Source organism: Prionailurus viverrinus, chromosome B3, assembly GCF_022837055.1.
Source record: "Prionailurus viverrinus isolate Anna chromosome B3, UM_Priviv_1.0, whole genome shotgun sequence".
Lineage (NCBI taxonomy): Eukaryota > Metazoa > Chordata > Mammalia > Carnivora > Felidae > Prionailurus > Prionailurus viverrinus.
In genome coordinates this window covers 103419012-103443330 of record NC_062566.1, presented here as the reverse complement: position 1 = coordinate 103443330, position 24319 = coordinate 103419012, and the positions used below count along the sequence as shown (strand labels likewise).

The 24319-nt window shown below is 38.3% G+C and overlaps 1 protein-coding gene and 1 pseudogene across 4 annotated transcripts in view; one reads left to right on the top strand and one right to left on the bottom strand.

Moving 5' to 3' along the window:
* Positions 1-229: 229 nt before the first annotated feature.
* The window catches only part of SLC38A6 (solute carrier family 38 member 6), a 67844-nt gene continuing 43754 nt past the window's right edge, over positions 230-24319 (bottom strand). For 3 of the 4 annotated variants that reach the window (XM_047860980.1, XM_047860977.1, XM_047860978.1), the window contains 8 exons: positions 18385-18450; positions 18090-18143; positions 16374-16453; positions 13888-13988; positions 2454-2578; positions 911-1055; positions 697-791; positions 230-519 (listed from right to left, as the gene is read on the bottom strand). In XM_047860980.1, the coding sequence (XP_047716936.1) occupies positions 439-519; positions 697-791; positions 911-1055; positions 2454-2578; positions 13888-13988; positions 16374-16453; positions 18090-18143; positions 18385-18450 (747 nt within the window). In that variant the 3' untranslated portion in view covers positions 230-438. The other variant, XM_047860979.1, reaches the window with a different exon arrangement.
* LOC125167466 (60S ribosomal protein L15-like) lies at positions 19170-21364 on the top strand (annotated as a pseudogene).

Here is a 24319-nt window from a genome sequence, read left to right as displayed (position 1 = left end):
GACTTAAAAAATGTTTTACAAGTACTGTATCAATATTGGCTCATCAAGTATAACAAATGCACCACATGAATGCAAGATTTCAACAATATGGGAAACTATGGGTGTGTTGGGGATCAGGGGATATACGAGAACTCTGTACCTTCTGCTCAATGTTTCTGTAAACATTAAATCCACCCTAAAAAATAAAGTCTATTAATTTTTTAAAAAATACAAAGGTTGACCTAACTTATCAAAGAACATTTTGAATTTTATTTTAATTAAAACTGCTATAAGCCCACTTTCCGCTACCTATTCCCATTTTGTTCTGCTTTTCTGTTAATAATGTTTATAAAAATGTTTACCCATATAAAAAGGATCCATCAAAGGTGCTTTACAGAATTATTCCTTTTTGCATATAGAGGTAAATTATTCTTTGTAAGAAGTGGGAAAATATTTGTTTCATTTACTAATCCAATTAAAAATGATTATTGCTAAACTAAAATTCCCAACCAAAATTCCAAAGACGAGCAAAACAAAAGCCTGTGGAGAAAAAAAAGATAAAGAACAATTAGAGTATTTTAAACCTCCACCTTCCTCAATAATGTATGTTATAGTTCAAAATACATGAACTTTCTTGATGTAGATAAACTACTCAAGTACAAAATGACAAATTATTTCTTAAAATAGAATTATTAAAAGAAATAAAAGGTAACCTACCCCAAGTTTTTTCCACGAGAGAAAATCCTCTCTGCTAAGTTTAAGATAAAATAGTCCTGGGAATATAAAAATCAAACACGTTGATGTACTGGAACCTTTAAGTGGGAGGGGAAACAAGAAAAAAAAAAAGAGGATATTGCCACATTCAGATGCGGGGCCGGATGACAATTTTGATCTATTTTGTTACATGGATTTTTTGAAATAGAAAACTTACCAACCACACCAAATATATTCCTAATGTCAGGAACATATATTGCAAGTAAAACAATGGTAACATTGAGTGCTAGAGTGATCAAAGAATGGCGAGTCCATGAGAATGGAAAATTGGAGAAAAACATCATCATTAAAGCTCTTCTTGCCTGTATAACAGGAACAGAAACAGATTTAAGCAGAGAGATTTAAGCAAAGCCAACATACTTGCTTAGGGAAACACAGGTACAGTATAGTAAGCATGACATCCTTGCTCCCTACACCATTTAGATTTTTAAAAAATACAGTATAAACGATTATTATAAAGTGTTTAGGACAAATCAACTAAGAAATACACTTTCTGAGTGAGCTTAATAAAAATTATTTTGGCCTGGGTGGCTCAGTCGGTTAAGCGGCCGACTTCAGCTCAGGTCACGATCTCACGGTCCGTGAGTTCGAGCCCCGCGTCGGGCTCTGGGCTGATGGCTCAGAGCCTGGAGCCTGTTTCCGATTCTGTGTCTCCCTCTCTCTCTGCCCCTCCCCCGTTCATGCTCTGTCTCTCTCCGTCTCAAAAATAAATAAAACGTTAAAAAAAATTAAAAAAAAATTGTTTTGCTTTAATTCTTGAAGAAATGTTCACATTCAATGTCTTTAGGTTGCATAATTTTCAAAATGACCAACAATAACACTGTGTGATGAAATCTCAGAGAATCATTTTCATTAAATTCACAGAGAGAAGAACAAAAAGTTTGAAAAGAAAAAAGAATCATGCTATGGTAAAGAAACACCATGTACTATTTTATTTTATATTATCTGTTTCATAGCATGTAAATATGAAAACTAGTTCATGACACTTCCCACTGCCAAGGCGAGCAGCAGGCAGTCTTACCCCACAAATGTTTACCCCCCACCGCTGCCCTCCTGGCTGTGCAGTCTACACAGGAAGTGGGCCAAAAATCTTGAAGGCCCAGTTCTTCGGGAACTTACTGTTGAGGGATTCAAGACATTCATGCAGAAACATTCATACCTCAAGCCTCTGTTTCCATTTTCTCAGAAATTCTTAAGATTCTTACATATGGCAACTAAATACAGAATGAAGATCTGTTCTGCCCCTTAATTATAATTCTCAAGCAAATACAATATTTTGACTAAGATTAAATTAGAATGTCTATGTGAAAATAAATCTACAATAAACCAGAACGAGCTTATTTTTGCTGACTTGACTTTTGCTTCTTCATGCACATTCTTGTGAAAACAGAATACAGAATTAAAGGAGGGGGGGAAACCCCAAACTTTAGAAGAACCATAGTCTCTAAATTGGAAACAATGCTGTGGGAGAGCGTAAATCTAAACTAAATCTCAAAAAGCACAAATTAGCTTAGTGGTTCACTGTTATTTTTGTGCCTTCATGGGGCCATATGCAAGTATGAGGTCTTTGATCAATTACCTGACAAATGAATAAGATATACAAGACTAGATGTGATTCAAACATTCCAGTCTGCAAAGAATTAGCGTTGCCATATCAGGGAGCTGCTACATTAAGCAACAAGACCTTTAAGAGTACTTACAGGGAAGTGGATTAGAGGGACTGTCAAAAGCACAGCAAATAGTATGCATAGCTTCACAGCCATGACAACAACATCGTGTGGCAAGTACTTGCTATAACCTTGCAGTAATTCTGATGCCACTTTGTCTGTAAATTAAAACAATAATAAGGATCACATTTTAAACTACTATGATGTCAATAACAGCAAAACTATTTTACTTTGCACAAATGGATCTTAACAAGTTTTGGATTCTCAGTACCAAAACCATCTCTGGCCTTTTCCCTAGCCTTTGAAACATAAAGACATTAGTTAAATATCTGCTTTAAAGTTACAATCTTTTCTTTTAATTAAACTAGAAATCAGCAGAACTTCTAAAATTATGACCATGAAAATACATATATATGTATACATATCTATATATATCTGTATCTATATATATACATATAACTTGAGAACTTTTCCATAATCCAAAGGTCTTGAACATTTGTTTGTTTTGTAAGGTGCTTTCACATGTATCATTGAAAGGGTATCATGTGTACCCTTATAACAATTAAGAGGGTAGCTAGGCTGAAAAATATTAATGGACTTGCCCAAGATCACACAGCACAAAGGGGCAGAGCTCGAAGAGCTAAAAGAGTACCCACTTTTTTTTTTTGGTGCCAAAGCCAATACCCTTTCCTCAATACCGCAACGTTTTCTAGAATCTTACACTTCTGTACATGTTGTCTGTTTCATCAACATTTCACCTGTAAATTCCTCTTTCATAAGAAAATGTAGTTGTAGGGAAATGGCTTACTCAGCAAGCCAGTGGTAGTCAGTGACAGAATTTGTACATGCTGACCATGCTTTGCTCCATGTCAGTCTTCCATTTTCCCAATGTCTTCTGCGCCCCCAGTCAGACGAGGGATACGAAGATTGAGCGTTCTCAAGAACGTTCCATGTCCTGCCTTGTAGTGAAAGATCAGTCTGTACTTAAAATAGAATACTGTCTTTTATTTTTAAGTAGGCTTCATGCCGTGTGGAGCCCTAACGTGGAGCTTGAACTCATGACCCTGAGATCAAGACCTGAACTTAGATCAAGAGTTGGGTTCTTAACCAACTGAGCCACTCGGGTGCCCCAAAATAGATGGTGCTTTTTAAACTAGAGAGTAATATGTTTTCAGAGAGATGCTTTGGAGGAAATAAAAAACAAACACACCTCTGTTTTCAAGGAACTTAATATTTAAAGGAGCAATGAGATGAACATATACACATAAAATAGAAAGCGTATAAACACAGATATACACGTACGTGGCAGTAGTTGTTCTAAACAAAGAGTGATTGTGAATAGGGACAGGTAACTATGACTTTGATATGGAGGAAGGAGGAAACACAGGGAGGCTTGGGGAGAGTCATCATGATATAGTGAAGAGCAGGAAGGTAGAGGGTCTTGAATTCTGGGACCACACAGACTGATGTTCAAATTCCTCTACTTACTAGCAACCTAACTTCTCGGAGTCTCTTCGTTCTTACATCTGTAAAATGGGACACTAACATTTTGATGTGTGGAGTTACTGAGGGCCATAAATGAGTTAATGTATGGGTGGAGAAAGAGATTCTTTCTCAGAGGAAGAAGTAACATAAGCAGAAGCCCTGAAGTAGCACAGAGAATATGCATCTGAGAAAATGAGCAGTCTAGTAGTAGTAAGTACTTACAGTGGCTTAAACAGGATGTGCTGTAGAGCAGAGAGAGTATTGGGTGATAAGGCCAGAAATGCATTTAAGACCCAGTAACAGAGCTGTTCAGGAGGTTTGTACTCAATCTGGTGGGCTACAGAGATGCAATGGCTTATGAAGATTGGTGTACTAGGATCTGAACTAAGCAGGAAGAAAAAGATACCCAAAACTGAAATAAGAGTTAGAAGGTTACTGTCATAATCACTGAGAGATAATGAGAATCTGAAGTAGACTAGTGATAATGGAAAAGGGAGAAAAACCAATTATCTAACGTATCAAAGAACTTCTTTACACAATAGGAGATTAATGGACTAAGTAAGAGATTAAGAAGAGCCAGGAAAGCCGGATTCTATTTCCAAGTCTGAGATATTCGCAAGTCTTTGAAAAAATATGGCAAACTATTTTCTTTCTACTTTTTGAATCATGAAAATGAGCTATTAACACGGCTTAACAATTCTGTAGACTTTTAAAGTGGTCTGGTTATTATGCAACATTTGGGCATTGGCCTGGCTCCCCAGAGGAACACTTTTTCTTCCTCACCTTATAATGCTGTAACGTCTGTAAAGAGCCAATATTATTAATCTAGGTACATACTTATAGGTCCCTGTAATCTGACAAAATTTAGATATTAACTAAGCCTTGGGAGCACTGGATAAAAGGATCCCAAGCAGCTCCAGAAGTCAGAAGAGTTAGATTATAAATTCAAAATATCTGTTACATATCCACTTTCTCCTTTCCCAGGATGAAAACATTTCTTCCGATTCTGTGTTCTTAGCTGAGCCTTAACATATGTGAGGGATAGAGTACAACACACTTCTCTGAATTCAGACAAATCTCTATAAATCTTAGTAAGGACCTCTGCAAGTTATATATGCTATTAAGCCAGGAGGCTGTCTTGTGTAATACACATTGTCAAACCATCTGAAGTTTAGAAAGATTACCACAGAGTAGCAGAAAGATTACTAGATTAGTATTCAGGAGACATGCTACTACTAATATTGTTAACAGGTCACTTCACTTCTTTGGGCTTCAGCTGCTCATTTACAAAATGAGTTCAAGGCCTTAATTTGTGACTAGCCCTTTTGATAATTGCTCAGTAATTTTTCTCCATAAGAATGAGAGCTACTGATATCTCAACAGAAATATACCAAAAAAGATGCTCCTTAGTGATGATTAACAGCCCCCCAAAAGCTATTGTGAATGGAAAAATCAATATCTGAATCTTCTTTGGTCTTTGGAGAAGGAATTATTTTTATATCATTCTTTCTATCACCTACCTACAATGAGATTTTTCTTAGATGTGCATTTCTCCATTAGATAAAATGCGGACAGTCTGAAGAATTTGCGGTGCATTAAGTCAGAGACAACATAACAGCTTTACCTGATAACAAGGACAAACTCTGTGTAGAAATGTTTCGCCTCTGTGTTCATGGAACAATAGATCAGTAGATAGGTAGGTAAGTAGACAGAGATACACAGATATGTCTGGAGCTTAAGTGAGCCAGGTTCTTCCAAAAGATAATCGACAAAAATTTGGGATGAAGGAAATCTGGGTTCTCTAGCATAATTCCTGAGGAGGGAACATAGTAATAAAAGCACTACCTTTGGAGACAGTCAGAATTGGATTCAAATCCCAACGCATCATTCATTAGCTGCAAGTATCTGGCCAAATTGCTCAAGCTATGTGAACCTATACCTTGTAGAGTTGCTGTAAGGATTAAGGTAAGCAATGTATATAAGATACCTGGCATTTACACAGGAAACGTTAACTAAATAAATGTATTAGCATCCATCCTTCTTCCACTTTCCCTTCAATGTAAGCTTTCTGATAATTTAATACAGCATTTCATGGCAATTTATGTAACTATTCCTCAGCTATCCCGGAGATTGGCAGGCCATTTGAGGCTTCCTCCAGATAGCTATCCATAAGGAGGAAAAGGAGGTCTATTTTTTGGACTTTTTCTCAATGTTGAAGATTCCTAAATATAGTAGTATTTGCGCCAGTGACAATTTTAATTTAGAAAAACACACAGCTAATCTGCTATACTAAGTTTTTGCTCAATCTCAACAGAGAGCTTGCTACAGTATCTTATTATTCTAGAGAAGTCTTACTGGGCTCAAGTCTGTGCAAAAACTTACAAACCCAACAACCAAAGCTAGAGCTTATATAGTTCAAGAATTTTGTTTTATGAGCCATGATCAAAAAAAGCTTATCCATCTGCCTTAATTTTCTTTGTAGTGTATCCAGCAGGGTGTCATACTCGTGTTGGAGATGATGCTTTTCCTGATGGTGTACACAGAGCTCTACCATTTTTATCCTCCATCAGTATGAAATCCAAGAGCAGATTTAGATTAATGAATGGCCTTTCTTACTGTTAAAACAGCATAGAGATAGCAGGAAAAGGACTAAAGAACAATTACAATTTTCTCATATAATTCAAGAGCATACACATTATACTATTAAGTTACCATATTTAACTTAAATTTCATTAAAGATAGTGAGAAGTACAGTGCTGAAAAACTGAGCACCTGAAATTATAAAATGACTATAATAATAATGACAATAATAATAACAGTAACCATCAGCAGTAGCTCTCCTTTGTGGAAGACTGCTATGTGCCGGATACTATAATAGGCATTTTAGACATAACTCATTTCCTCCTCAATAAAACTCTATGCAATTTTCTGTTACAGATTAGAAGATGAAAAGATTACAAGGTGAGTGTCCTGTTCAAGCTAGTTAGAGCAGAAAAGTTATTTGTACCATATTTGTTGGATTTCAAAATCCATACTCTTTCCACTGGGATTAGGAAAGGTAGGTGGTTTAGTAAAGGTAGCTGTGCAAGTAAACATCCAAAAACTTGTCAGACTTGGAAAAACTCTGGGAGAGAAGCAAAGTGCCATTAGAAGTAATCATGGATGTCTAAAACCTGAAACATGTGCACAAGGCTATCAACCATAAAATCAGTCGTAACAGCTAAATATCACCAGAGTAATAACAGCCATTTACTTGAAGAGCTGTTACAAAAGCACTCATAAGCTGAAAAGTGTATTCCAGAACTGACAAATTGAGTGCAATTTGTTATAATGGGTTTGTTTGCAAATTAAATAGGTTTGCAGATTAAACAAAAGAGCCAGTTCCCAGCAAGATGGCGGCTTAGGAGGACGCTGGGCTCACCGCACGTCCTGCTGATCACTTAGATTCCATCTACAACTGCCTAAATAACCCAGAAAACCGCCAGAGGATTAGCAGAACGGAGTCGCCGGAGCCAAACGCAGACGAGAGGCCCACGGAAGAGGGTAGGAAGGGCGGCGAGGCGGTGCGCGCTCCACGGACAGGCGGGAGGGAGCCAGGGCGGAGGGGCGGCTCGCAGGCCAAGCAGAGCCCCCGAGTCTGGCTTGCAAAAGCGGAGGGGCCGGGCGGACTGTGTTCCCACAACAAGCGCGACTTAGCGTCTGGGAGGTCATAAGTTAACAGCTCTGCTCGGAAAGCGGGAAGGCTGGAGGACAAAGGGAGGGAGAGCTGCTGAGCCCCCTGACAACAGAGCTCAGTTTGGTGGGAACAAAGGCGCTCGCCAGCGCCATCTCCCCCGCCCATCCCCCAGCCAAAATCCCAAAGAGAACCGGTTCCTGCCAGGGAACTTGCTCGCTCCGAGCAAACACCCAACTCTGCCCTTCTGCGGAGCCAAACCTCCGGCAGCGGATCTGACTCCCTCCCGCGGCCTCAGGGCCCCTCCTGAAGTGGATCACCTAAGGAGAAGCGATCTAAGCCTGCCCCTCCTGCCCCCGTGCACCTTGCCTACCCACCCCAGCTAATACGCCACATCCCCAGCATCACAAGCCTGGCAGGGTGCAAGTAGCCCAGACGAGCCACACCACCCCACAGTGAATCCTGCCCCTAGGAGAGGGGAAGAGAAGGCACACACCAGTCTGACTGTGGCCCCAGCGGTGGGCTGGGGGCAGACATCAGGTCTGACTGCGGCCCCGCCCACCAACTCCAGCTATACACCACAGCACAGGGGAAGTGCCCTGCAGGTCCTCACCACGCCAGGGACTATCCAAAATGACCAAGCGGAAGAATTCCCCTCAGAAGAATCTCCAGGAAATAACAACAGCTAATGAGCTGATCAAAAAGGATTTAAATAATATAACAGAAAGTGAATTTAGAATAATAGTCATAAAATTAATCGCTGGGCTTGAAAACAGTATACAGGACAGCAGAGAATCTCTTGCTACAGAGATCAAGGGACTAAGGAACAGTCACGAGGAGCTGAAAAACACTTTAAACGAAATGCATAACAAAATGGAAACCACCACAGCTCGGCTTGAAGAGGCAGAGGAGAGAATAGGTGAACTAGAAGATAAAGTTATGGAAAAAGAGGAAGCTGAGAAAAAGAGAGATAAAAAAATCCAGGAGTATGAGGGGAAAATTAGAGAACTAAGTGATACACTAAAAAGAAATAATATACGCACAATTGGTATCCCAGAGGAGGAAGAGAGAGGGAAAGGTGCTGAAGGGGTGCTTGAAGAAATCATAGCTGAGAACTTCCCTGAACTGGGGAAGGAAAAAGGCATTGAAATCCAAGAGGCACAGAGAACTCCCTTCAGACATAACCTGAATCGATCTTCTGCACGACGACATATCATAGTGAAACTGGCAAAATACAAGGATAAAGAGAAAATTCTGAAAGCAGCAAGGGGTAAACGTGCCCTCACATATAAAGGGAGACCTATAAGACTCGTGACTGATCTTTCTTTTGAAACTTGGCAGGCCAGAAAGAATTGGCACGAGATTTTCAGGGTACTAGACAGAAAAAATATGCAGCCAAGAATCCTTTATCCAGCAAGTCTGTCATTTAGAATAGGAGGAGAGATAAAGGTCTTCCCAAACAAACAAAAACTGAAGGAATTTGTCACCATTAAACCAGCCCTACAAGAGATCCTAAGGGGGACCCTGTGAGACAAAGTCCCAGAGACATCACTACAAGCATAAAACATACAGACATCACAATGACTCTAAACCCGTATCTTTCTATAATAACACTGAATGTAAATGGATTAAATGCGCCAACCAAAAGACATAGGGTATCAGAATGGATAAAAAAACAAGACCCATCTATTTGCTGTCTACAAGAGACTCATTTTAGACCTGAGGACACCTTTAGATTGAGAGTGAGGGGATGGAGAACTATTTATCATGCGACTGGAAGCCAAAAGAAAGCTGGAGTAGCCATACTTATATCAGACAAACTAGACTTTAAATTAAAGGCTGTAACAAGAGATGAAGAAGGACATTATATAATAGTTACAGGGTCTATCCATCAGGAAGAGCTAACAATTATAAATGTCTATGCGCCGAATACCGGAGCCCCCAAATATATAAAACAATTACTCATAAACATAAGCAACCTTATTGAGAAGAATGTGGTAATTGCAGGGGACTTTAACACCCCACTTACAGAAATGGATAGATCATCTAGACACACGGTCAATAAAGAAACAAGGGCCCTGAAGGAGACATTGGATGAGATGGACTTGACAGATATATTTAGAACTCTGCATCCCAAAGCAACAGAATATACTTTCTTCTCGAGTGCACATGGAACATTCTCCAAGATAGATCATATACTGGGTCACAAAACAGCCCTTCATAAGTTTACAAGAATTGAAATTATACCATGCTTACTTTCAGACCACAATGCTATGAAGCTTGAAATCAACCACAGAAAAAAGTCTGGAAAACCTCCAAAAGCATGGAGGTTAAAGAACACCCTACTAACGAATGAGTGGGTCAACCAGGCAATTAGAGAAGAAATTAAAAAATATATGGAAACAAACGAAAATGAAAATACAACAATCCAAACGCTTTGGGACGCAGCAAAGGCAGTCCTGAGAGGAAAATACATTGCAATCCAGGCCTATCTCAAGAAACAAGAAAAATCCCAAATACAAAATCTAACAGCACACCTAAAGGAACTAGAAGCAGAACAGCAAAGGCAGCCTAAACCCAGCAGAAGAAGAGAAATAATAAAGATCAGAGCAGAAATAAACAATATAGAATCTAAAAAACTGTAGAGCAGATCAACGAAACCAAGAGTTGGTTTTTTGAAAAAATAAACAAAATTGACAAACCTCTAGCTAGGCTTCTCAAAAAGAAAAGGGAGATGACCCAAATAGATAAAATCATGAATGAAAGTGGAATTATTACAACCAATCCCTCAGAGATACAAACAATTATCAGGGAATACTATGAAAAATTATATGCCAACAAATTGGACAACCTGGAAGAAATGGACAAATTCCTGAACACCCACACTCTTCCAAAACTCAATCAGGAGGACATAGAAAGCTTGAACAGACCCATAACCAGCGAAGAAATTGAATCGGTTATCAAAAATCTCCCAACAAATAAGAGTCCAGGACCAGATGGCTTCCCAGGGGAGTTCTACCAGACGTTTAAAGCAGAGATAATACCTATCCTTCTCAAGCTATTCCAAGAAATAGAAAGGGAAGGAAAACTTCCAGACTCATTCTATGAAGCCAGTATTACTTTGATTCCTAAACCAGACAGAGACCCAGTAAAAAAAGAGAACTACAGGCCAATATCCCTGATGAATATGGATGCAAAAATTCTCAATAAGATACTAGCAAATCGAATTCAACGGCATATAAAAAGAATTATACACCATGATCAAGTGGAATTCATTCCTGGGATGCAGGGCTGGTTCAACATTCGCAAATCAATCAACGTGATACATCACATTAACAAAAAAAGAGAGAAGAACCATATGATCCTGTCAATCGATGCAGAAAAGGCCTTTGACAAAATCCAGCACCCTTTCTTAATAAAAACCCTTGAGAAAGTTGGGATAGAAGGAACATACTTAAAGATCATAAAAGCCATTTATGAAAAGCCCACAGCTAACATCATCCTCAACGGGGAAAAACTGAGAGCTTTTTCCCTGAGATCAGGAACACGACAGGGATGCCCACTCTCACCGCTGCTGTTTAACATAGTGCTGGAAGTTCTAGCATCAGCAATCAGACAACAAAAGGAAATCAAAGGCATCAAAATTGGCAAAGATGAAGTCAAGCTTTCGCTTTTTGCAGATGACATGATATTATACATGGAAAATCCGATAGACTCCACCAAAAGTCTGCTAGAACTGATACAGGAATTCAGCAAAGTTGCAGGATACAAAATCAATGTACAGAAATCAGTTGCATTCTTATACACTAACAATGAAGCAACAGAAAGACAAATAAAGAAACTGATCCCATTCACAATTGCACCAAGAAGCATAAAATACCTAGGAATAAATCTAACCAAAGATGTAAAGGATCTGTATGCTGAAAACTATAGAAAGCTTATGAAGGAAATTGAAGAAGATTTAAAGAAATGGAAAGACATTCCCTGCTCATGGATTGGAAAAATAAATATTGTCAAAATGTCAATACTACCCAAAGCTATCTACACATTCAATGCAATCCCAATCAAAATTGCACCAGCATTCTTCTCGAAACTAGAACAAGCAATCCTAAAATTCATATGGAACCACAAAAGGCCCTGAATAGCCAAAGGAATTTTGAAGAAGACCAAAGCAGGAGGCATCACAATCCCAGACTTTAGCCTCTACTACAAAGCTGTCATCATCAAGACAGCATGGTATTGGCACCAAAACAGACACATAGACCAATGGAATAGAATAGAAACCCCAGAACTAGACCCACAAACGTATGGCCAACTCATCTTTGACAAAGCAGGAAAGAACATCCAATGGAAAAAAGACAGCCTCTTTAACAAATGGTGCTGGGAGAACTGGACAGCAACATGCAGAAGGTTGAAACTAGACCACTTTCTCACACCATTCACAAAAATAAACTCAAAATGGATAAAGGACCTAAATGTGAGACAGGAAACCATCAAAACCTTAGAGGAGAAAGCAGGAAAAGACCTCTCTGACCTCAGCCGTAGCAATCTCTTACTCGACACGTCCCCAAAGGCAAGGGAATTAAAAGCAAAAGTGAATTACTGGGATCTTATGAAGATAAAAAGCTTCTGCACAGCAAAGGAAACAACCAACAAAACTAAAAGGCAACCAACGGAATGGGAAAAGATATTCGCAAATGACATATCAGACAAAGGGCTAGTATCCAAAATCTATAAAGAGCTCACCGAACTCCACACCCAAAAAACAAATAACCCAGTGAAGAAATGGGCAGAAAACATGAATAGACACTTCTCTAAAGAAGACATCCAGATGGCCAACAGGCACATGAAAAGATGTTCAGCGTCGCTCCTTATCAGGGAAATACAAATCAAAACCACACTCAGAAATCACCTCACGCCAGTCAGAGTGGCCAAAATGAACAAATCAGGAGACTATAGATGCTGGAGAGGATGTGGAGAAACGGGAACCCTCTTGCACTGTTGGTGGGAATGCAAATTGGTGCAGCCGCTCTGGAAAGCAGTGTGGAGGTTCCTCAGAAAATTAAAAATAGACCTACCCTATGACCCAGCAATAGCACTGCTAGGAATTTATCCAAGGGATACAGGAGTACTGATGCATAGGGCCACTTGTACCCCAAAGTTCATAGCAGCACTCTCAACAATAGCCAAATTATGGAAAGAGCCTAAATGTCCATCCGCTGATGAATGGATAAAGAAATTGTGGTTTATATACACAATGGAATATTACGTGGCAATGAGAAAAAATGAAATATGGCCTTTTGTAGCAACGTGGATGGAACTGGAGAGTGTGATGCTAAGTGAAATAAGCCATACAGAGAAAGACAGATACCATATGGTTTCACTCTTATGTGGATCCTGAGAAACTTAACAGGAACCCATGGGGGAGGGCAAGGAAAAAAAAAAAAAGAGGTTAGAATGGGAGAGAGCCAAAGCATAAGAGACTGTTAAAAACGGAGAACAAACTGAGGGTTGATGGGGGGTGGGAGGGAGGAGAGGGTGGGTGATGGGTATTGAGGAGGGCACCTTTTGGGATGAGCACTGGGTGTTGTATGGAAACCAATTTGTCAATAAATTTCATAAAAAAAAAAAAATAAATAAACAAAAGAGCCTACAATTTTTTTTCTTACTCTGGACTTTTAAGTTTTACTTTTTCTTTAGGTTCTTTTTAGAACAGAAAAAAACACATACCAAGCAGACAATTTTTCAAAAATAAATAAAAATTTACTTAATTTTTTTAAATTTAAGAATTTAGAAGAATCCTTTTACCAAATTTAAGGGGGGGGGGAGGTATCATAGAACGTACAATGCCAAATTGTGCAAATTAAGTGTGAAGGCAAAGATCTCTGAGATCTAAGTGTACAACTACAGTCCAGTGTAAAACCCTTCCCTTTCTCAAGTTGTTCTTTTGCAACTAAGATGACTGATTCTCCCAACCTCCCAAACTAGATTCCAAAATATTGAATTCTTAGAAAATAAAATCATGATTGCACATTTGTTTCTTGTAGAAAGACAGCAATGTCCCTAAGCCTTTGGCTTTACTTAGGTGTTAAAATTTTTTTTATATGAAGTTATTATTAATCTTGAACTTGATCCATATTTTTAAGAGAAAGAAAATCAATTTTTTAAGGCCCATAAAGCTACTACAGTACTACACTGAATTTAGCAGCCTAAATTAACTTACTAACAAAAGGCGGAAACAAAGTCTATATTCAGGTGTGAGATCAACTAGAGAACAATTTGTCACTGATAATTAAATAATATACTTACCATAAAACGTGAGGTATCCAAAGAGTGCAGATATAAAATAAATGAGAAAACTTAAAGCAATTGCTGTATTGGTTGCATTTTGCATTCTTTTCTTTGAAGGGCTAAAAGACAAAAATGGCAAAAGTAGAAACTGTGATCTGAATTATATCTAAAGAAACAAATATCAACCAAGCTAGTCAAGAGGATTCCTTAATTGTTCAAGAACTACTTCATTAATAACTATATACTAGAATTTTTTATTTGAAATTACTGCACAAAGATTTTGCTCCCAGGAAACATTTTTTTTCTTTTCAATTTTTAATTTATTTTTTTAATTTACATCCAAATTAGTTAGCATATAGTGCAACAATGATTTCAGGAGTAGATTCCTTAATGCCCCTTACCCATTTAGCCCATCCCCCCCTCCCACATCCCCGCCAGTAACCCTCTGTTTGTTCTCCATATTTAAGAGTCTCTTATGTTTTTGTTCCCTTCCCTGTTATTATACAATTTTTGCTTCCCTTCCCTTATATTCATCTGTTTTGTATCTTAAAGTCTCATATGAGTGAAGTCATATGACATTTGTCTTTCTCTGACTAATTTCGCTTAGCATAATACCCTCCAGTTCCATCCACATAGTTGCAAATGGCAAGATTTCATTCTTTTTGATTGCCAGGGAATATTCCATTGTGTATCATGTATACATATATGTATGTATATATATATCACATCTTCTTTATCCATTCATCCATCGATGGACATTTGGGCTCTTTCCATACTTTGGCTATTGTTGATAGTGCTACCAAAAACATTGGGGTGAAATGTGCCCCTTCGAAACAGCATACCTGTATCCCTTGGATAAATACCTAGTAATGCAATTGCTGGGTTGTAAGGTAGTTCTATTTTTCATTTTTTGAGGAACTTCCATAATGTTTTCCGGAGTGGCTGCATCAGCTTGCATTCCTACCAGCAATGCAAAAGAGATCCTCTTTCTCCGCATCCTTGCCAACATCTGTTGTTGCCTGAGTTGTTAATGTTAGCCATTCTGACAGGTGTGAGGTGGTATTTCAATATGGTTTTGATTTGTATTTCCCTGATGATGAGTGATGTTGAGCATTTTTTCATGTGTCGGTTGGCCATCTGGATGTCTTCTTTGGACAACTGTCTATTCATGTCTTTTGCCCATTTCTTCACTGGATTATTTGTTTTTTGGGTGTTGAGTTTGATAAGTTCTTTACAGATTTTGGATACTAACCGTTTATCTGATATGTCATTTGCAAATGTCTTCTCCCATCCTGTCAGTTGCCTTTTAGTTTTGCTGATTGTTTCCTTCACTGTGCAGAAGCTTTTTATTTTGATGAAGTCCCAATAGTTCATTTTTGCTTGTGTTTCCCTTGCCTCCGGAGACACGTTGAGTAAGAAGTTGCTGTGGCTGAGGTCAAAGAGACTTTTGCCTGCTTTCTCCTCAAGGATTTTGATGGCTTCCTGTCTTACATTTAGGTCTTTCATCCATTTTGGGTTTATTATTGTGTATGGTGTAAGAAAGTGGTCCAAGTTCATTTTTCTGCATGTTGCTGTCCAGTTTTTCCAGCATCACTTGCTGAAGAGACTGTCTTCATTCCATTGAATATTCTTTCCTGCTTTGTCAAAGATCAGTTGGCCATACATTTGTGCGTCCACTTCTGGGTTCTCTATTCTGTTCCATTGATCTGAGTGTCTGTCCTTGTGCCAGTGCCATACTGTCTTGATGATTACAGTTTTGTAATACAGCTTGAAGTCAGGAAACATTCTTCAGTAGGACCAAACTAACTCTTTGTTGTTTTATTTTAAACAAACACCTGACTAGCTTAGTCAGTACTGCATGTGACTCTGGATCTCAGGGTTGTGAGTTCAAGCCCCACGTTGAGTGTGGAGATTACTTAAAAAGAGGGGTGCCTGGGTGACTCAGTTGGTGAAGCAGCCGACTCTTTATCTCAGCTCAGGTCATAATCTCATAGTTCATGGGATCAAGCCCTACATCAGGCTCTATGCAGACAGCATGGAGCCTGCTTCGGATTCTCTCTCTTCCCCTCCCCTGCTGGTTATCTCTCCCTTTCAAAATAAATAAACTTTTAAAGAAAATAAAATGAAGTCTTGGGGCACCTGGGTGGCTCAGTTGGTTAAGCGTCCGACTTCGGCTCAGGTCATGATCTCAGGTCTGTGAGTTCGAGCCCCGCATCAGGCTCTGTGCTGACAGCTCAGAGCCTGGAGACTTCTGTGTCTCCCTCTCTCTCTGACCCTCCCCCGTTCACGCTCTGTCTCTCTCTGTCTCAAAAATAAATAAACGTTAAAAAAAATTTTTAGAAAATAAAATAAAGTCTTAAAAAAAACAAAACAAAAAAAACTAACGCTGAGAATCCAGCGATGAGAGAGAAGGATTCATAAAGGAGAATGTCATTCAATCTGAAAGTCCAAAAAGTAAAAAGAAATACTTAATACATTTAAAAGATTCCAGAATTCTATGGTACCTTTGAAGTTCACAGTATATGGGCAATATTGAGGTATGGCAGAGAAATGAAAAAGCCATGGTAGGTATGGCATAAGCACTCTGAAAAAGAATTTTAAAAGATCAAATTATTAAATGCCACTGTTTAAACCACTACTTCATTTGACAATAAACTCAGGTCTCCAAAAAAAATCAAATCGGTTCAATTTACTTCATCTTTCATGAATCATCTCTTAAAAAAGGATGTTTTGTGTTTTTGTTTGTTTGTTTTTTTAAAGAGAGACACAAGTATGGTCACCAACAAATGTTTCACTTAATAGTTAGACAGCCTGTGCTAGCCAGAAAAATTCTTGGCTGGCTTCTATACCACGGTTGGCACACCACCAACTGAATCGAATGGAATACTGAAAATATTAATCCCATCTTTGCATTTTAACTAGGGTCTCTTTCATTGGGAATGAACATGATATATTCTAGACTGACAAATTCTTAAAGATCCATTGGAATATACAAACATAATTGTTTTGTTTTGTTTTTTTTTAAATTAGAACACTTAAGAGTCTGAGGAAGTTATAAAGGAAACAAATTACCATCTAAATGAAAATGCCATCTTTATAAAATTAATGGTGATTTACTTTCTCTTTTCTACTTTAAAATTTTTTCTAACTTTAGGCTCTTCAGCAAGCGTTCCAGACGACTGAAGAACTATCTTGGTATATAATGCCTCCTAAAATACCTGAAGGGAGCTAGGAAGGAGAGCTGTAGCATTTCCTGAGCTTGGATTAGGGGAATGAGAGTTTAATTCACAAAATCTCTTTCATATATTGCTCAATTTCCTGGTTTGTCAATTACCCTAATCTTTAAGGCAGATGGCCTTTAACATGTAAAGGATATAGTAATCTCCTTTGTGGAGCCAGAGAGACATTTTTTCATAGAAAAACTAGGGATTAAAAAGAAAATTCTGCATGGAGCAGTTAGCACACCAACATGCTACACTGATAAGAGTTGTTTAAGAATGGAGGGGATTCTAGTACCTGGGATTTGGATTTCAACAGAATACAAAAATGTAGATGAAGAAACATGCAGCAACAGGGAGGACTTTGGGCTCTTCTAGAACAGTAAAGGAGAGACCTCCAGATCACAGTTCCTGTCTCCTCTGCTGATGTTCAGGGGCTCTTGCAGATATTTCCAGGATTCTAAGACTCTTAGAGATAGCAAGGAGACTTGATCTGCTAGTCTCCGCTCTAAGCATCATAAATTTCAACTCTGGAATTTCAGCCCGAAGATATATTGGCAGCACTCAACTGCTGGTCCAATGATGAGGCTGTTTAGCTACAGACCAAGGTTCTACTCACAGGGGAGGAGTTTTTGATATAATTGGCTATTTAGCTTTACAAGTCCAGAAGGCAACAGGAAGTCTGTATCCACAGAGGACCTTATTGGCCAGACCAGACATTTGGTAAATCTGTTCTTTTAGGCAGTGGCCCATTTAAAACAGGCTCCATTTAAAGGCATGCCAAGAAAAAAAGAAAAAAAAAAAAAAAAAAAGGTGGCTGTTTCATAATGGGCCACCCTGTGTTAAATAATATTATTCTTCTGGTAGGCAACCCTATACTTAGCACTTTCATGAAAATTAATTAGCTACAGGTACAAAGACCTAAGAGACCCTGTTACACAAATCTCTTAAAACTTGAAATGTGAAAAATCAACCAAAAGTATCTGTTAATAACTTACACACCTCTTTGGAGAAATGAAAGAGCTTTGGTTTACAATCATCTGTAGCATTTGAAATCTGTTTAAGAGAATACAGGGGATAAAGAGAAACCAACAGTCATTAAAAGTCCAAATTCATCCACAAAAATGATGTAGTTATTATTACTAGGCTTTCAAATAAAAATATTTCAAAACAAAGTTCCAAATTGCAATACAGCCATTACTTTTTCGTTAATTAGGAAAAAAATCATTCTTGCTCTGTTTTTTTTTTCTTTTTAGCTTAAAATAAACAAGAAGAAATTGAAAATGTAAACTATTACCTGGAAAGATTGTTCTATATAATTTAATGGCAGAGGACAAGGGATGGACCATTTTTTAATTATTACCTGCAAGAATAAATAGAATCCACACTCAAGATTATTTCTTATGAAATTCATGACAAGAAAATGATTTCAAACAAGTCAGCATTACTTCAATTAAATGAACTCCATCCCAACTAATAGCTAACAGAAGATTCTTTGCTTCTATGATCTTTTCCCAGTTAGAATGGGTTTTCACTTAACATGGCTGCCTACTGTGAGAGGGAATGGGGGGTGACGCATATCTGTTTAGTGGGGATCTCCTCCCTTAAAGACTGAGTACTCTCGTGTCAACTTTCAAAACTCTAATAGCATCAAGGCATTAAAAAAAGTACAACTCAAAATGGGAACATGATGCTTTTAGGGACAATGGTATAAGACTATGGTTATTTGTGGACCTGGCATCAGTAGCGATAGAGAAATATTAATACCAGTTCTGGAAATGGCCACAGACAGAAATAAGGAGAGACCCCATACAAAGCAGGAGTTCAGGGATTCCTGATTCAGAAGCACCATCCTCCTGGCTGCTTTTAGACTTGTATTACTTTTCGTAAATGTAGATAAAGCTGGCTAAGAGTAACAGCACATAGCTATTGAACTCCAGTTGGTACAAAGAATTCTTTTTTTTTTTTTTTTTTAATTAAAAGAAATCCAGAGGATGCCACCTCTCAGAAAGAACCAATGCAAATATCTCAGGATTTTACTCTGGACTGTGGCCATGATGCTCCAGACCTATAGTTGTGGACATGTCGACATTACCATTGTTGAGGCTGTTTCAGGGCATGCAATTACTCTGCAAATATTTGCTCCAGGCTGAAACCCAGCATACAGAGGGGCAAGGGAGAATAAAGGAAGCATTTGTCTTTTGCAGGAGACCAGTAAGTAAATACTATTCCTATTCGGTATTTATCTAGTTTGGGATTTTACCCTATTCAAACAAAATTTTATATAGTGATAAAACAAATTAAGGACAATGTACACTTTTAGGATAAAGTTAATAGTGAACTAAAGAATTGCTTTGAACTCAAGCCCTCACCAAGAAAAAATAAATAAAAGGGTAAACTAAGCAAGTTGCTTTTGATATTTCGGTAAGTTTTCAATATGGAATACAACTACGTAGTGGTCAACTTACCAAGAGGAAAGAAAAAAAATCAAAAGCAGTAATTTCACATCTTTTTTTTTCTGATACGTTTTCAAAAAAAGATGAGGATGGGGTAGGATAGGAGCTAGAGCAGCATGGTGGCTACTGGTCTCTGTCTGCAGCCCTACCCCAAGTTCAGCACTGCACACCTTCCCCTTACTAACAGTGTGTGTGGCAACTGCAACCATGTACTGAACACCTGTGTACCAAGTACTTCGACAAGGTTGGAATGGGAGCTATCTCATTTATTTCATCAGCTTTTATTACTTGGCTTGCAAATCAAAGCATCTCATAACAATGCTCTAAAATACAATATAATGAGTTTTTCATTCATTTTCAATGAATTTCTAATTAATGAAAAAAAAAATCATTGGCAGCTTGGCTTTATATTATTAATATTAAATCGAGCTACTATAGCTAATTTCCCAGTAGAGACCTATCCCAAGTCTGAGCCTACATGGTGGGATGGTGAGGTGTGCTGTCCTACAAAGTAGAAGTACAGAACGAGAATAGACACCCAACAACAGTGACAGCGAGCCCTTGCTCAGGCTGAAGGTACAACATGGTAAGAAGGTAACTCCAGGGGTTAGAAAGACAAAGGGAAAAACAGGATTAAGTTCACAGGCACAAAAGACCCTTCCTTTTCTCTGTTTCAAGTCCTTTCCACCTTTCAAGGCTCAAGTTTAATTTCCTTCTCTTCTCTCAATTCCTGCAATTCTTATTCTGAAGCAAATAAATCAATACTCAATTATATATTGTCTTCATTGTTCTCTATTGTTTTCCCATTAGTTTTTCTTACAAGAGTGACAGATCCTTAAGAACAGCATCCACAAGTCTATAATGCCTCACTCAGTGCTCACAACAAGCAAAGCTTCTGACTAAATGCCATCCAAATTGTTCTCTATTTTGATTAATGGCTTACTAAAATATTACTTAGAATACTTATCTCTACTCAAGACAAAACTTTTGGAAAAAACGGCAATCCATTTGTTTTCTAAAATGGACCCAAAAAGGTCGATCCATCTAGTTACTGTCATTCGGAGCCACTGATAAAATTGACTTTAAAAAGTTTAGATATTTCAGGGAGGCAACATTTTATGTTAAATTTTTATGCAATATAAGGATCTGGGACAACAGACAAGGCCATAAGTTTTGCTTTCTGTCTGGCGGCAGGCATCAGCTCAAAGGTCAGCCAAGACAGGCGCTTACAAGTACATCCAGGAGCTATGGAGAAGAGCAGTCCGCTGTAATGAGCTTTCTTCTCAGGGTGCACTGCTGGCAGTATGGCCAGCTCTCCGCGGTCCACAGGGCCCTCACCCAATCCAGCCTGATAAAGCCCCCAGACTGGGCACAAGACCTAGCAAGGTTATGTCATATATCAGATTCGTGTGCGCCACAGTGGTTGCAAACACTCAGTTCCTAAGGGTGCAACCTAGGGCAAGCCTGGCCATCACGGTGCTAACTGGCCAAGATTGGCCCAAAGCCTTTAGTGGGTTGCAGATGTGTAGCTAAACCACTGTGGGGCTCTGAGAGTCCTGAATTCTAACTGGGTTGGCGAAGATTCCACATACAAATTCTTTGAGGTTACCTTCATTGATCCATTCCGTTAAGCTCTCAGGAGAATCCTGACACCAGTGGATCGCCGAACCAGTCCACAAGCACAGGGAGACATGAGAGCTGACATCTGAGGCCACGAGAGATATGGCCTTGGACAGGGTCACAAGTTCCACCACAGTTAGTGGCTCTCGCTGTGCGGCATGGAGGAGACACAATATTCCCCAGCTCCACCATTACTGCTAATGTAGGTTATGTTTGTAAAATTCTTACCTAATAAACAATTTAGGACAGTCATGTCTACTTAAAAGTGTTCTTTAATTTGTCTGTTAAAATGAGTTGTCTGCAGATCGTTCCATAAATGCACTGTCAAATTATGAAAGTCAAAGAAGGATAATGTTTGAAGACTGTAAGTGATGGTGTATCTTGTTTCTAATAAGATAAACACTTTTGTCTTTGCTTTATCTTATTAGGGAGTTTATATGTGGGTGTTTAAAATGCTGTTTGGACTCAGATATCACCTCACGCCAGAGTGGCCAAAATGAATGAATCAGGAGACTATAGATGCTGGAGAGGATGTGGAGAAATGGGAACCCTCTTGCACTGTTGGTGGGAATGCAAATTGGTGCAGCCACTCTGGAAAACAGTGTGGAGGTTCCTCAAAAAATTAAAAATAGACCTACCCTATGACCAGCAATAGCACTGCTAGGAATTTACCCAAGGGATACAGGAGTACTGATGCATAGGGGCACTTGTACCCCAAAGTTTATAGCAGCACTCTCAACAATAGCCAAATTATGGAAAGAGCCTAAGAGCCTAAATGTCCATCAACTGATGAATGGATAAAGAAATTGTGGTTTATATACACAGTGGAGTACTACGTGGCAATGAGAAAGAATGAAATATGGCCCTTTGTAGCAACGTGGATGGAACTAGAGAGTGTGATGCTAAGTGAAATAAGCCATACAGAGAAAGACAGATACCATATGGTTTCACTCTTATGTGGATCTTGAGAAACTTAACAGAAACCCATGGGGGAAGGGAAGGAAAAAAAAAAAAAAAAGAGGTTAGAGTGGGAGAGAGCCAAAGCATAAGAGACTCTTAAAAACTGAGAACAAACTGAGGGTTGATGGGGGGTGGGAGGGAGGGGAGGGTGGGTGATGGGTATTGAGGAGGGCACCTTTTTGGATGAGCACTGGGTGTTGTATGGAAACCAATTTGACAATAAATTTCACATATTGAAAAAAACAAAAAAAATGCTGTTTGGTATAATAAGTGTAAAATAGATTCTGTAAAAGTAGAATGCAGAAGGTAGCCACGTGGGTCTGTAAGTGCGTGTAATGAAACCTACACTTCACTGGGGTGATACGACGCCCTGCTGGTTTCCCCTCAAATGGCTGTTTTTAGGGGTTTGGTAAGAATAAGCTTTTTAAATTGGATTTTGCTTGGAAATGTGAAGAATATCCTTATCCTTTATCATGATCATATGCAGAATAATAAAGTTAACCAGGGCCAACATTTTTAGGTTTAATGCAATGTTCCATTTATGTAACTGCTGCTTCTGAAAGAATCGTTTAAAAGAATGCCACCACTTTTAGGAGAATTAAATAAACCTGTTGTAAGAAGGTTCTCTTACAAATAAAAATACCACTGAGATTCACATAGAAGGTGGAGTCTCCTGATTCTATCCCGTGATTCCATGGGATGTGTAGGAGACTGAATTTCATACAAAATCGTCAGTAATGCTATTTACACCAGTGTATATTAAAACTGATAGAAACTGGGGGCACCTGCATAGCTCAGTGGGTTAAGCATCTGACTTTGGCTTAAGTCATGATCTCATGGTTCGTGGGTTTGAGACCCGCATCAGGCTCTGTGCTGACAGCTCTGAGCCTGGAGCCTGCTTCAGATTCTGTGTCTTCCTCTCTCTCTGCCCCTACCCCACTCACGCTTTGTCTCTCTCTCTCCCTCTCAAAAATAAATAAAACATTAAAAAAATAAACGGACAGAAATTGAACATTAGGTAAACAAGTTAAATTTACCTTAAGATTCCTTATCTAGTAACCAATGCTAGGATTGGTAAACGGTAGCCATCAGATAACCTTTTAAGTGTGAGGATAAAAAATTAAAGCTGGCTTTGATCAGATTTTTTTTAAAAAGACTGCAAGCTTTACTTACATTATTTAGGCAGTGTAATTTAAGAAACAGATTTCTGGGCTGATTTTTTTTTTGAAAAATGTAATATAGATATTATATAGATTTACAAACACAAATTGACAAAAATAATAAATGAAATCATTGACACCCTTCAAAAAAATCTAAGCTAATATATATAGGCTTCCTTTCCCTAACCACTAGTATTTCAAAACCTAATTATTTAGAAAGTCTAAGATAAATATGACAATTAGAAGGAGAATTAAAAAAAGGTGTACAGTATCTTCATTGTCTCATTGCAGATCAAATTTAAATTGTGCTCACAGGTAAAAATCTGGGCAGATGGTTTATAAAACGTTAGAATAAGTGCAGAAAAATGGTATTATTTCCATATGACTGCTACAGTAAGAAATCTGCACCGAATTTAAGAGTACCTGCCAGAAATGAATACTGTGAAAACTACAATAGACATCTTGTATCAATACATTTCACATGCTTCAAGCTATTGGCTATAAAAACCAAATTATTCTTACCTATGCAATGCTTGGATTGCCAATTATCTGTGAGGAAAAAATTCAATGTTATCTAGACTGATTCTCTTTCACATCCATATGTTCATTTGCATACATAGGTCATTCCTAACCTTGTAGATACTTCTCAACAATTAGATTATGAAAGTGGACTACTTTCTAACACCATATAGAAAAACAAACTCAAAATGGATTAAAGATCTCTACTTAGGATTAAATGTGAGACCTGAAACCATAAAGTTCCTGGAAGAGAACATAGGCAGTAATTTCTCTGACATCAGCCACGTCAACATTTTTCTAGACATGTCTCTTAAGGCGAGGAAACTGAAAGCAAAAATAAACTACTGGGACTACATCAAAATAAAAAGCTTTTGCACAGCAAAGTAAACCAGCAAGAAAACAAAACTGAATGGGAGAAGATATTAGCAAATGATATATGTGATAAGGGGTTAATATCAAAAATACATAAATAACTTATACAACTCATGCCAAAAAAATAATCCAATTAAAAAATGAA